The sequence below is a fragment of the Anopheles funestus genome, chromosome 2RL (assembly GCF_943734845.2).
Source record: "Anopheles funestus chromosome 2RL, idAnoFuneDA-416_04, whole genome shotgun sequence".
NCBI lineage: Eukaryota > Metazoa > Arthropoda > Insecta > Diptera > Culicidae > Anopheles > Anopheles funestus.
Genome location: NC_064598.1, coordinates 9,598,926 through 9,611,820, shown reverse-complemented (window position 1 = coordinate 9,611,820; position 12,895 = coordinate 9,598,926). Strand labels below are relative to the sequence as shown.

Here is a 12,895-nt window from a genome sequence, read left to right as displayed (position 1 = left end):
TTGCTGAGGTGAGATTTATGTTTAAAGGCTCTGTCTTGCCGCTTTATATATATATATATGATACGGTCTACGAACGCAAGATCCACACACTACTTCTAGATACGATGAAATTTTATGGTAAAGCTTACTAGTTTACCTGCCTTTTAAATATATCACTGATCATGATGGTGTATAATGACTTTGTGTACCGTTCACTTTCTACGACAAGCATGGCCGTGTTGTGAGTGAGATGAACAGTGACTAATTTGTATTTTTTCTTCACCGTTTTATAGCTACAAATTATTACAACAATCTTAATCTGGTGGCCAAGCCCGCTTCTAACGATGAGACGTAAAAGAGTATCTTCTCAGGACGAATGAACATTTGCGTCTCTTTGTGTGTGTGTGTATCTGGGTGATAGATTTTTTTCTTTCTTTACTATACATACTCTACACGAAACAAGCTCCATTTGAATGCGTCGAATGTACTTTCTTTGAATTGTGTTTCAATCCTTACTTATTGTTTCGGAGAGGCCGGTTTCGATCAGTACGTGATTTTGTGATGTATGTGTGTCTTTCTCTGTTTTTCTCGTTCTCTACAAATAGTTAGTTGTTGATTAAATTCCATTAGAATTGTTACAAGTTCCGTACATCTACAGTATAGTAATAAGACATTTCCCTATCGTAATTATTATTAAAGCTTATTGTAACGTTGTTTTCTGTTTGTTTGTTTTTCTTTTGTTATTGTTGTAATTTTGATCTGTTCTATTGATTTTTTTGTTTTACGATTTGTTCAACTGGCAGTGCTGCGTATGTGCTGCTTACTAGTGCCGATCACTTGAATGCATATTTATTCATCGGCACAACAGAGAGAAAACGTAAAGGAGGAAAAACTCCTCTTCACACAACTACGCCATACCGAGGCAGTTGTAATTGAAGGGGGCAAGCAAAGTTGGCAAACAAACTTAGCGGCGCAGTTTTGTGACCATACGAAACACCATACGAAGTGCCGAAGCACCATTGAACGCCAAAATGCACACACAAACAACGCCAAAGGTCGCCACAGTCGGCGATGCATCAACGCGCGCCACTCACTTGCTGCTGGTGCACTTTGCTTTCGGGAGGCAACCAGCACGCCAGAGTGTTCTGCTAATTATATAACGCAAGGGTAGAAGCGTACGTTCTTCTGCGCTAAAAATACCAACTCCCGCTCAGGTTCATTCGAAAGCCATTCACATTATTATGGCAGCCGCCTCTGCATCGCCTGTTACAGACACACCACAGGTTTAATGGCGTTTGGTTGGACACACCCCCCTATCAATGAATGCAGATATTTGTGATATTGCAGGCGAGACTTATGTGAGCAATGTTTGACTACATTGAAATAGTTTTAAATTTCTTTTTTGAAATATAATTTAATTAAAACAACAAAAGAATGGTTTAGCGGATATTGAAGTTTTCTTTTGAAAAATAAACCGATCGGTACGATCGAGCTCATACGACAATTAGTCATTTACAGTCAATCATCCCGTAGGCTGATTGAACCGGTTTTTGATTGTATAGAAAGATTAGATTCTGTAATGGCGCACGTGCATGCGCGCTCTTACTTCTAGTTCTCAACATTATTCATCTGTGACAACATTATTCATTTGTGTACAGTGCTCAACAGCTGCAAGCTCTTTGCACGTGATAACGTTGTGTGCTGTTTTAGAAAAAAAACAAACAAACGTGTGGAACAAAGTGTTTTCGGTTTGCTACCGCGGGGGACGATGGAGTCCCCTGGTACTTTTCAATTACTTCCATCGATGGAGGCGCCTGGTAGAAGGAAAGCAAACCGCAACAAAAAAAACCTGTTTCCATTTGCCATTGTTTGGCTCTTTCACGTGAATGATAATGACTCAACTGACAGTTTTTATTGTTTTGCTTCAATGCATTCACGTGATCACTAAATTGTACGTTGATTAGATGCTATTTCAATGTTCTGCTACTTGCGTTGTACGAGTTCGTTTCGATTGCAGTTGTGTATGATTTGTATGGATGCATCTGAGGTATATCAGTTTGTTCCTTACTTTTGTTTCATTTGCTGTGTGTCAATTTCGAGGTAATAGGTTTCACACATTGTGTTTGCTGTTCAAATACTTGTATATTCTGTCCTATGTGGTTCTAATGTGAATAATTACTTTGCATGTCGGTCAAAAATCACCACCACAGTTTGTAGTGCTGCTTTTGTTTTATTATAATTATTGTACAGATATAGTTGAACATACCATCTAGCATTTTAATGCGTTGAGTAACGAGAATTATTGTTAAATTTAATCCTCTCTTCTTCGCGCTATTATTCCGTTTACTTTTTAACCGTGTTTTTTTCAGCTTTGTTCTGTCTGTATTGGATTACTGAGTTCTGACGATACTTATATCAAATACCATTAATGCTAGTTTTATGTTCTTTTTTTTGTATTATCGTCCTTAGTAACGAATTCGTAAGCTTCTCAAATACGATAAGTCATTTGACGGGATAGGCTAGCGTTTCTCAATGCCTTGTGTATGTGCAGCGATCTAGAACGACGCCATGTATGGGGCATATATGACTACGGAGCGTTTACGTTTTATTACCTCATAGAGTCTTTTCCTCACTAACCAATGAAGTTGGCGCAGTAGAAGAGCTTTTTCAATTTAGACAAAGTAAAACCGTTGGTACTAATTTACACAGTCCAAAGTAGTTGTAGCAAGGAAGATCGGAAAACTCCTGAAAAACCTTTTTTTGCATACATCCATATTTGTTTGCTTCTTGCAAATGTGTGCTAACCGTTAGTGTATTCATACCTCAACAATAGAATTTCGCTTTGAAGCTAGGAAAAATAGTTTTACTTTTGCTTGAAGAAATATAAATTTTGAATTTCTCTTTCTTACACAAAGATAAATGTTTTAGCGAGTTTGTTGCAGTTTTGCCTCTTATATTAAATATACTGTATACGCACACCACAAAAAAACCACCTTCGAATTAAAGCTTCCACCATTATCTTTTGTACAACAAACGAAGCAAAACCGACGAACATTTGAAACGCACCTTTTGCATGGTCAAGTATCGTTTCGCTTTCTCGTTCTGGCACACACACACATCTTCTGCTTTGAGGTTTTGCTTTTCTCTTTCGTTTTTACTTTTGTATTATGTTTTTTTGTACCTTCGGAGCTCACGAATAATTGTAACAAACGGTTTGAATAACCCTGCCCGAACATCGTCACACGTGCAGATACGTTACATGATCGTAACGTGCCTGTCGCACGTGTACTGAAGATGTTTGCGCAAGGGCTTTTCAATGCCACTCTGCGCACGAGAGTTGGCCGCCGTGCGTATGGTTCATTGTTATCAATGTTTAGGCAAGAAATAATAAACTACTTTGACAAATCATGCTATCGCTCTTTTCATTGCCTCCTTATCGGTCGCGTTTTTTTCAAATGAAGTTTAACATTAAACATCTTAAACAATCAATAGCACAACGAAAGCTGTCGAACGAGTCATAAATAAAACAATAACGGAAGTAATCTAGGGCTGCTTACAGCGCTAAGCAAAATTAAACGTACTAAACAAAACAACCAGAAAGAAAAACAATACAAAGGTAAAAACAAATGTTTATTTAACAACTAACAAAACAAAACACTTTGCGTGTTTTATGCGTTTTTTTTTTGTTATTTTTTGCTGCTTGGCTTCAACCGTACAACTCATCTTCTTTTACGGGGACAGTATCGTGTTGGAAAAAAACAGTGTACAAGATAAGCGAAAAACAAAGCAAACAACAGTGTACACGAAAACGAATGGGTAGCAATGGTAACGCTTGTCCGATGCTCGTAACGCACTCGGTTCTGATGGCCCGTAACACCAGTGCGTAACTGATGCGTTACTGGTGCAACATCTGTTGCTGCCTCTTTCGTGATTTTCTTCCCTTTGTTTTTTTTTGTTGCCTCCGTCTCATTTCCCTTTAAGGGAAAATAATGACAAGATGTTTTTTTTCTCACGGTAAGATCCGTCCTGTCATTTCTGCCCACAATTGTCCGCCCTAAATTCCCGATCGCTAGACTCAGTTCAGTTATGTTTAAACTATAAATTATATCAACTATCACAGTAATTGGGTTTTTTTTCACTTCGCTACTCCACACGTAAGCATATCTATGTTACCATCTTCTTAATTCTGGTTTTACCTTCCATTCTCCTTCCTATCTGTCTACTCTCGACTACTACCTTCGAGTTCCGCGGGATAGCTTTTTGAAGGAACTTTCAGAGCAAAAGCACTGTTATGAACTAAATTGCAGTTTTCCTCAACAACATCAACCCTTAGTAGAACTCAACGAACGTTGTTTTTCGTTGTTTTCTGCCCGCTTTTTGTCCTTTTCTACCGCGCTCCCTACTATTGTTTACTATGCTTTGGCCGCTTTGCTGGGACGGGGAAAGCAACTGTACCCGGCACTTACATCGCATCCGCTGACGAGTAGATTCATCAGCACCGAATTGCCGGATTGTTCCTGTAGCAGTCCACCATTGTTGCCCGCATGACCGTTTGGCCAGCGTCCACCACCGTTAGCATCCTGTGACGATCGGGACTTGGACTTTAGCTTTTGTGGTACCGGCGACGGTGCCATTAGCTGCTGCAGTAGCTGAGGTGCTGATGATGGAGTTCCTGTTGTATTGGTTGTGCCGGACGATTTGAGACGCTTGCAACTGTTGCCGGTGTCACCGGTGGATTCGCTAACACCGGTTAGGGTGCGCTTGTTGTTTCCATTCACACCGCCAGCAGCAGTGGGAGACCGTTTTGTGGCGGTAGTGACGAACGATGCGATAATGTTTGTCTGCGGTACCGTTCCCTGTTGCGTGGTTCCTTTCGCATTGGTAGTAACGGTTCCGTTCAGCTGTAACAAATCGTCGAACTTCCATGTTTCACCTAAAACAAAGTGAAGTGAATGTTTATTTTAAAAGTTCATTGAAAAATGTTTTACACTTCCGATTAGAATGCTTTTGCTTTGAGTTCCGAAATGTTTTGTTTTCCCTTTCTGTACCGTTTCTTAGTGCCAGTTTAACGTTATGATTGTTATTCGATGAAACATTTGTCCCCCTTTCGCTGTTCGTATACCATATGCATGTATACATCCAAGCGCAGCCTGACGTTGCCGATACGATGCATTCGTAGGGGACACCTTTTTAAAAATAACGGTGTTGATGAACTTTTTATTGCCACTTCCCAAATATTCTGGCATTCGCTTCGCTCCACGATAAAAACCTACGCTTAAAAACGGGTGGGATTCCAATCAGCTTTTCTTTGCGCTGCACTACGCTCGGGATCGGTTTTTTTTTGTTTGTTGAAATTTCCCACCAAGGGGGGCAACCGACACGTATCAACATGCTTTCCGCAACTGCGATCGATTTCCCCCAACAGAAACTGTCTCGCAATCACACCTCAAAGCCTTATCTGCCCATCCACCCGATCCTGGTTCGCCAATGGTTCTTCCCCAAAAGCGTACCGAGGGAGAGCATTTTGATGATATAAAAAGAATTTCTCGTTTATTTTCGTACCCGCCTTGCAGCGGGTTTGATGCCTGTTCGGTTCTTGCCGGATAGCGATCTCCCTTAACCGTGTCTCCCGTGTGTCCCGTGTGTTTGAAGGCTTGAGTGTCACGCCATCATCATCGCTGCTTCTGCCTTTGTGTTCGGTGTTTTCACTTTCATTTTCAAGCAATCGTGTCTTCGCTACGTTATTCGGCCATGTATATTCTTTATCCAAGAACATAGAGGCTCGTACGGTAAAGTGGATGAAAAAACGACTCGGTGCAACTTGTGCAACTTGTATCGCTAGATAATATGCAGGAGGCTAAACATCTTTTCAATTTTTTGCACGTCATAGACGCATTTTGTGCTTTGAGTGGCTGCATGGCACTTTCCCGGTCATGGACACTGAATATTGCATCATGAGAGTATTGCATCACATGAGGAAATATACATTATATTGCATGTGAGCGACATGTTAAATCAATTCCTTAATTCACACAAAAAAAAATATATTGAAGGGAAAACTATTGAACCGCAAAAGTTCAAAAGATTAGACCACAATTTCTCTTGCAATACCTTATTAGGAAGATCTTCTTTGGAAAAAAATATATTGCCGAATCGAGCTCTGCCTGAAGATGTAGAGCAATTACATTAAGCATTTGGTGGATGGTTCTACTGTAAGCAACCAGACACGAGGATCGTCTTGTGTTACTTTAGACGAAACGAATCCAACACACGGAAGGGGCACATCTTGACTGATCTCTCCTCGTGATGTGCTCCATCATTATTTGGCCACTATTTTTAGCCACCCACGTTTACGTTTAATCGCTCGTGTAGCGTATTACGCCAGTGTAGACGAAACCGCGTGATTTCGGTGTATTGAGAAGCATCTTTAACGCGAACGGATAGATTGATGTGAATTTCGCTTCAAAGAACACAACCAACCGAAGGGAAAACAACAAAATATACCCCTTCAATATTAAAGCGGCGGTCGTTCGCAACCGTTTCGTATTCCAGACATATGTTCTTTTTTTTATAAAGAAATAGATCCTTAAACACACATATGATTTTAATGGATTGAGCACATGTGATTGTCAATACTCTCGATGGCATCACATGACGTATTGTTGTACTGGGACGACGCTTGTGGTTAATTATACTAATGAAAAGATTCAATTTCTTCATTAACCTGTACAAAAACAACCATCAGTCGTGAATCCCTTGGGAGGGCAGCTGGGACGAGTGCACGAGTTGAGAAACTGTTTTGTGTTTGAATCATTTTTGCAGCTTAGATGTGACGAAGTCAAAACAATACAATTTATGACAATCATTCTTCATCTCCAACTGTACACGAAGTACAGTGTTCATACTATTATTGTACTCTCTTTCTAGCATATGTGCTTTAATTAGCTCTTTTGGACCGTCAATTAACACTAGAGTGTGGACTGCTCTGGAAACGATCCGCAAGATGCAGCGATTGCTAATTAGAAGGCGAGCAACGCTGCACGTTTCTAGCAATCGTGCGACACACGGTTTCAGTCAAGGTTTTATCCGGCTTGTCTCGGATCTGATAGTGTTTTTTTTTTCTTTTTCAATGTTATAGTATACAAAACCAACCAATCCGAATGAACGCGAATAGCAATGAACGCATTTGGCACAGTTTCAACGGTACAGAATGTATCATGTTATGAAGTTGATGTCTTTTTTTCAAAAGCGAAATATTGTTTACTACCTGCGTCTTTCAACGGACGCGACTTACATAGCTTTACGTTTGCTGGCAGCACAACCATGGAGTGTTGAAGAAGGTTTTGTTCCGACAGCTTGATGCGCTTCGCATTTGGAACCGTCTCTGGTCGCTGTTGTGCGCTGTTTAGTTGCAGTTGCTGCTCGTGGAGGTGCTGTAGTGGCTGGTTGTTGTGGCGTTGCTGTTCCTGCTGATTTCCGGCATTTACGGTGCCATCAGTCGGTGGTATCAGCATCTGATTACCGATGGATTGCGATTGTTGCGATACGTTGGACGTTTCCGATTGTATGCTGATGACATTTCCTCCGCATAAGAGTGCCGCCAGGCTAGAGTCTATTGACGGTGGGGGTTGTGCAGTTGTCAGCGTTGATTTACTGTCATTATTGCTATTGTTTGCGGGTAGTTCGATGGTACCGTGGCTGGTGTTTGAAGTCGGGCTGGTATTCGAAGTGGCCGTATCCACTACTCCGCCTATGAGGAGACTGTGCTCTTTATCCCCTGTCAGGGAGTGTTGGGAAGTTGTTTGCAATGAACCGGACGATGGGTCCTGATGGTCCACTAGGGAACTGTTGTCCGACGCACCATTCGATGATGTTCCGATTGTGGAGAATTCGTCTTTGATGAAAAATTTCCCCGATAGACCGAACGCACTGATGGATGTGCCAGCATGATTGCCTTCGATCGTGGCTGCCGGTACACCCCACAGCAGATCGTCCGAGGTGAGCAGCGGTAGATCATCCACCTCACTCATGGAGATGTACGGTGCCCGCATTGACAGATCGAGCTCGTCCATGTTAAGGCTCATAAATGCAAGTTCATCCTCCGGTAGGGAACCGTTCGGGCTACACAGAGACGGTAGGCTGCTGCTCTCGGGACTCTGTAAGGTGAGGAAACAAACAATGGTACACAACTAAGTTAGTAAAATCAATTCACTACCGTCAGGATAGACCACTAAACAACAAGAAGATAAAAACCCTAAACTGACAACAATAATAACGAAAACATCGCCAAATCCTACGCTTTCTAGAAAACTTTTTGTGTATAAGGCAACAGAGGAAACAACAGAATAGCGAATTTACAGAGTGCGCACACGAGTGGAAAAGAATTTGAGGAAACTCCGGAAAAATAAAAGTCATAAACGAAGCAGCTCACGTGCCATTTGTGCTTTCATTTTCCGTCAACCTTAGTGGTGGTGTCTTGCCGAAAAGAATGGTATGCCCATTCGACGCTCCCACGTCTTCGATGTGTTCTGAATTTTAACGATATGGCAACCAACTTTCGCTCTCATCCACTACCCAGTGTCTCGTGAGTAACCCTTTTTTAAGAGGATTTTGGCACTCGTAGCATCTTTACCGTTTGCCCTCGTTCTGGTGAATGGCAGAGTGGAGCATTTCTTTTCCATGGCTGTGAGTGTGTGTGTTTTTTTTTTGCTGCAACCCTGAAAGTTGGTCCCTTCATTTGATACTGATTTTCATCGAATTCGAGTATAACCATCCCACCCCCGAAGAACTTTCTCGTGCTGGAGCACCAGATCAGTAGAGCAAAGGTTGCACAGAGCCGGGTTGCGAACAACCGAACGACAATCTGACAAATTGCAAATATTCATCACGTGTGCTTTCGGCATCGCCAGGTGGTGGTGTTTAGTTTCTTTTTTTTCTGCCCCTGTTTGGTAAAATCCCACAAGGTGTACTGTGCCACATAACGGTGTCGATAACGTGTGGAGATGTTCTTTGTTATATTCGCAGGTAATTTGAACGGATGACACAGAACCGGGTACGGCTGACTGTGACTGGCAACATTGTAAATGCAGGAAAAAAAGGTTAAACTGTAGATGTTTTCCTTCAGGGTAGTGGCCTTTGTTTTCTTGGCTTATTATGCTTCTTATTAGTAATTTAAATGAGTTACATCATTGGGATTGGGACAGAGATTTTTGAGGCCTTTTTTCCAAAATAAACGAAGCGATAACTTACTTGGAAATTGTAGTTTTAGACATGTTTAAAAGAATTTAAGACCTGATGTTTTATTTGCATCCAACATTTCATTTATCATGGCGATAGATTTTACCAACGCTTCACAAATATAACAAGTACCTCAGTAATCATGGATTGCCTCATTAGAGGGGCTCGTTTTTCTGAAGAACATTTCACCATTCTATGTTAACTGAATGCCATCCACTAGGTGGAGTTGTGATAATGCAATTAGAGACATAAGTTCCACACAATTTATGGCACATGTCACGCACTACGGAGATTCATCCACTTGACGATGGTAAAAAAATGGTGCTGATTCTCGACATGCTAAGTGCGATCAAAACTGGGTGTAACGTTAACAAACCCAATAGAATAGAACTTCAAATGACAAAAAAAGACAAGTATCCCTTAAGTAAATACACTAGGTCTACAGCAGCTAAGGGCAGTGCTAATTGTTTTTACCCTGGAACACACTATCACGAACAGCGATGCCTACGGCCACGAGACATATTAATTATAACTAATTGAATGTACCGCCAGTAATGCCTCGGGTGCGGGACTTAACGGCTAGCTTTTTTTTTACATCACAACCTATCCACGATCTGTGGTGCAATGTCAAATACTAAAATGAATTTAACATTTCAGCACTGAGCAGAGACTAACAACGAGATCCGATTGGCCGTACGCCTTACAATGCTCTAGGCTACTCTACTTCCTAAAAGTAAATAACGATCAAATTGTTTGTTTTATAAGCTGTTGTTAAGGACGCCCAGAAACGTCTCACCATCAAACGGTAGCGGGTTAAGGCAATCAACTTTGCACGCAACAGTCATCAACTGGGATCATGATGGTGTTCCACTGCACTACTGCCGATGTCGGGAAAATTAACCAAAAGTAATGAAGCACTGAGCATTGGAGAAACAAGTGCAAAAGTGCTTTGTGTTAGCGCTTTGAGTGGAAGAAGTAGACAGTTGACGAAACTATTCTTTTTCCTGATGTTTTAATAACATCAATTCAACTTCCGATTGGATTATCTTCGACAATGTTCCAGATAATGTGCATGTGTACGGAGCACTTGGTTTTATGTATACCTGGCACCTTGTACGGGCGTGCTCGACTAAACCGTCCGCAGTAGCGCACGGTACAATCATCGTACGATGAAGTGTGTCAGGCAACGTACCGATGATAAGGCGACAGCAGGCATCATCTTCGTAACGCGTGAAACCTGGGCGGCATCGTGGCATCCCGAAAAAGGCTTGGAATTATTATACTACATCGAGATAAGCCCGGAATCCCTTGCGTCTATCTGCTATCGTACAGTGACCACACGAGACCGGTGCTTTCGTGTGGTCTTGACAGTGAAAAAATAATCAGCTGTAGCTAATCAAATTTCAATTCCAGAACAATTAGTTGGCAACACGAAAGATCGTAACGGTGTTACGGTTCCGTGTAGCCAGTTGTCTATTGCCACCAAATTCTACGTACCCGCAGATGCTTCCGTAACCGATGCATTTATCAATGCCTCAAGTCATAATTGTTTGCTCGCTGTTCGGAAGTTCCGTAATGGGCGCACGGCATCGATCGCAGTATAGCTCGCTATAGTAACCCATAACGAGCGTCCACCGTGCCACAGCAAAGAGCATTGAAAGAAATCAACAAACTGTCGGCAGATAAGCTAATTGACATCGTGTGAGTGAGTAAAAAAAAAGTCTTATCTCCGTACTGCACCTAGGCCCTCAAGTGCACGGGTGTATGCGTGTGTGTTTGGGTCTATTTGTGTTAACAAACGCTGATGATGCTTCTTTTTTTTCCTAACCCCCCTCAAGCGACCCTTCGCAGTAGGTGACTGGGGCGTTCCGCGATAGCGGAAACGAGAAACCATCGTGCGAGCGAAAAAAGAAATAAATAAAACACCGGAGAACGACTCATTGCCATATACTGCACAAACACGCTTTGGCCACGCTATGGTGTGATCTGATCGTAATGCTCATATTACCGACCGACACACGGAGCCGGAATACCACCGTCCTATGTGTGGTGTGTGATAGCGGACAGTCGTACCACGCGCGACCTAGCCTAGGCTTGGGGCGCAGGCTTAAGGCGTGAACTTAAGAATTTGACCTACGGAGGGTAGACACGGATAGATTAGGGCTATCCCCCCTTAAATCATTCTTGATTAGAAGCAAGTGTCGGTATCGATTAAGGTTTTTTTAAGGGGTTCAGTTGTCAACTGGCTGCTCCGGAGCAGTAAAGTGAGAAGTCTACATTCCAGTTTACTGACATAAAAAACCACAACTTCCTTACCTTCGATATGCCAGGCGACAGTAAATGCGGCGAGGGACTAACTTCGTTCACTTCGTCCCGATAATTGATGAAGGGGTCGTTGCTGGTGGCATTATGTTGATTGTTGCCTCCGATGGTCGAATGGCGACGGCCGTCACCGGTCGAAACCGTACTGGAAGCGGATGAACCGAGTCCCGACGTACCCGAGGGTGAGTTGGGATTGGACGAAATGTGGGATCTGCTCGGTGACGATGGCACGGGTGACGACGACACAGACGACGGTGACGAGCACGACGCATTGGAGTTTGGCGAATGGTTGTTCTGGTGTGCTTGGTTGCCATTTATGCCGGCACTCGTGTTGGGCATTACGAGGGTCGGTACGCCGTCCGTTCCGCGTGTGGTACAGCCAAGCGGTGACGAGGCAACCGATGGCACGGTGAGGCTGCTGGTAAGACTGTCGCTGGCAGTCACCGGGATGCCGATCGTGCCAGATTGTACCACTATCGATGACGCTTCGAGCCGTGTGTCCTGCGAGTCTAGCGAACACAGCTCGTCCTGGAGCAACGTGTAGCTGTCCGGTATGATGAAATCCTCGAACATCTCATTGAAGAAGGTACCGGATTCTTCCAACGGAATGCAAGCATCACCCGCAGTCGGTGCCAGATGCGTTAAATCATCCGGTTCATCTTTAAGCACTAAGAAGAGCGTAATAGAGGAATAGAAAAAAAAAACCATTCGGGTTAGTATAGCTGAGGTAGCAACTTGTTTGCCTGCTGGCGAAAATGGATTTTCCATTTATCAGCATGAATTGATTACCCGTTTGGAACAGCGAAGGGAAGCGAGGATGGAAACGGAATGAATCGATTGAGGAGATAAATGTGATTTGAAGCAATTTCTTCTTTGGGGGAAAAAACATGAAATCTGTTTGGAATTTGTGTCTGCAAGAACAGAACACAACTCCGGAAGGACTGACCACAGAAAACAAAACAAAAAAGATGCACGAAAAGCATATCAAAACGACAAATAAATGTCAAATTAACATTTTCCTTTTTTGCATAATAGATTCTATGCTTGTTTTTCATTCCCTTTGCCCGTTTGGAGAGCACGATATGGTACCGAATGTTGCGGCATGAACAACGTAACGCTATGATTATAAACCGTTTAATAGTGCAGTAAATAATATTTAACAAAGAGCAAGTACAGAGTATGGTAAGGTTCTCGAAGGTTTTTTTTCTCTTCTTCTTCCACCCGAAGTTTAGAGCACTTTGCAGGGAAGTAAATGTAGCTGGGAGAAGATTTTCCCTAATAGCATTACCATCGACCGGTTCAGCGAGGCGGAATTATGCGTGAAAGCAAGTTGTGCGGGCAGATTTGCATTACAAAA

At 42.6% G+C, this 12,895-nt stretch overlaps 1 protein-coding gene across 1 annotated transcript in view; it reads right to left on the bottom strand.

Moving 5' to 3' along the window:
• The window catches only part of LOC125764666 (protein similar), a 107,890-nt gene that overhangs the window by 7,510 nt on the left and 87,485 nt on the right, over nt 1-12,895 (bottom strand). The window contains exons 8-10 of the mRNA XM_049429108.1: nt 11,533-12,206; nt 7,274-8,135; nt 4,446-4,912 (exon numbers count right to left, since the gene is read on the bottom strand). Coding sequence (XP_049285065.1) covers nt 4,446-4,912; nt 7,274-8,135; nt 11,533-12,206 — 2,003 coding nt within the window. The remainder of the gene's footprint in view (nt 1-4,445; nt 4,913-7,273; nt 8,136-11,532; nt 12,207-12,895) is intronic.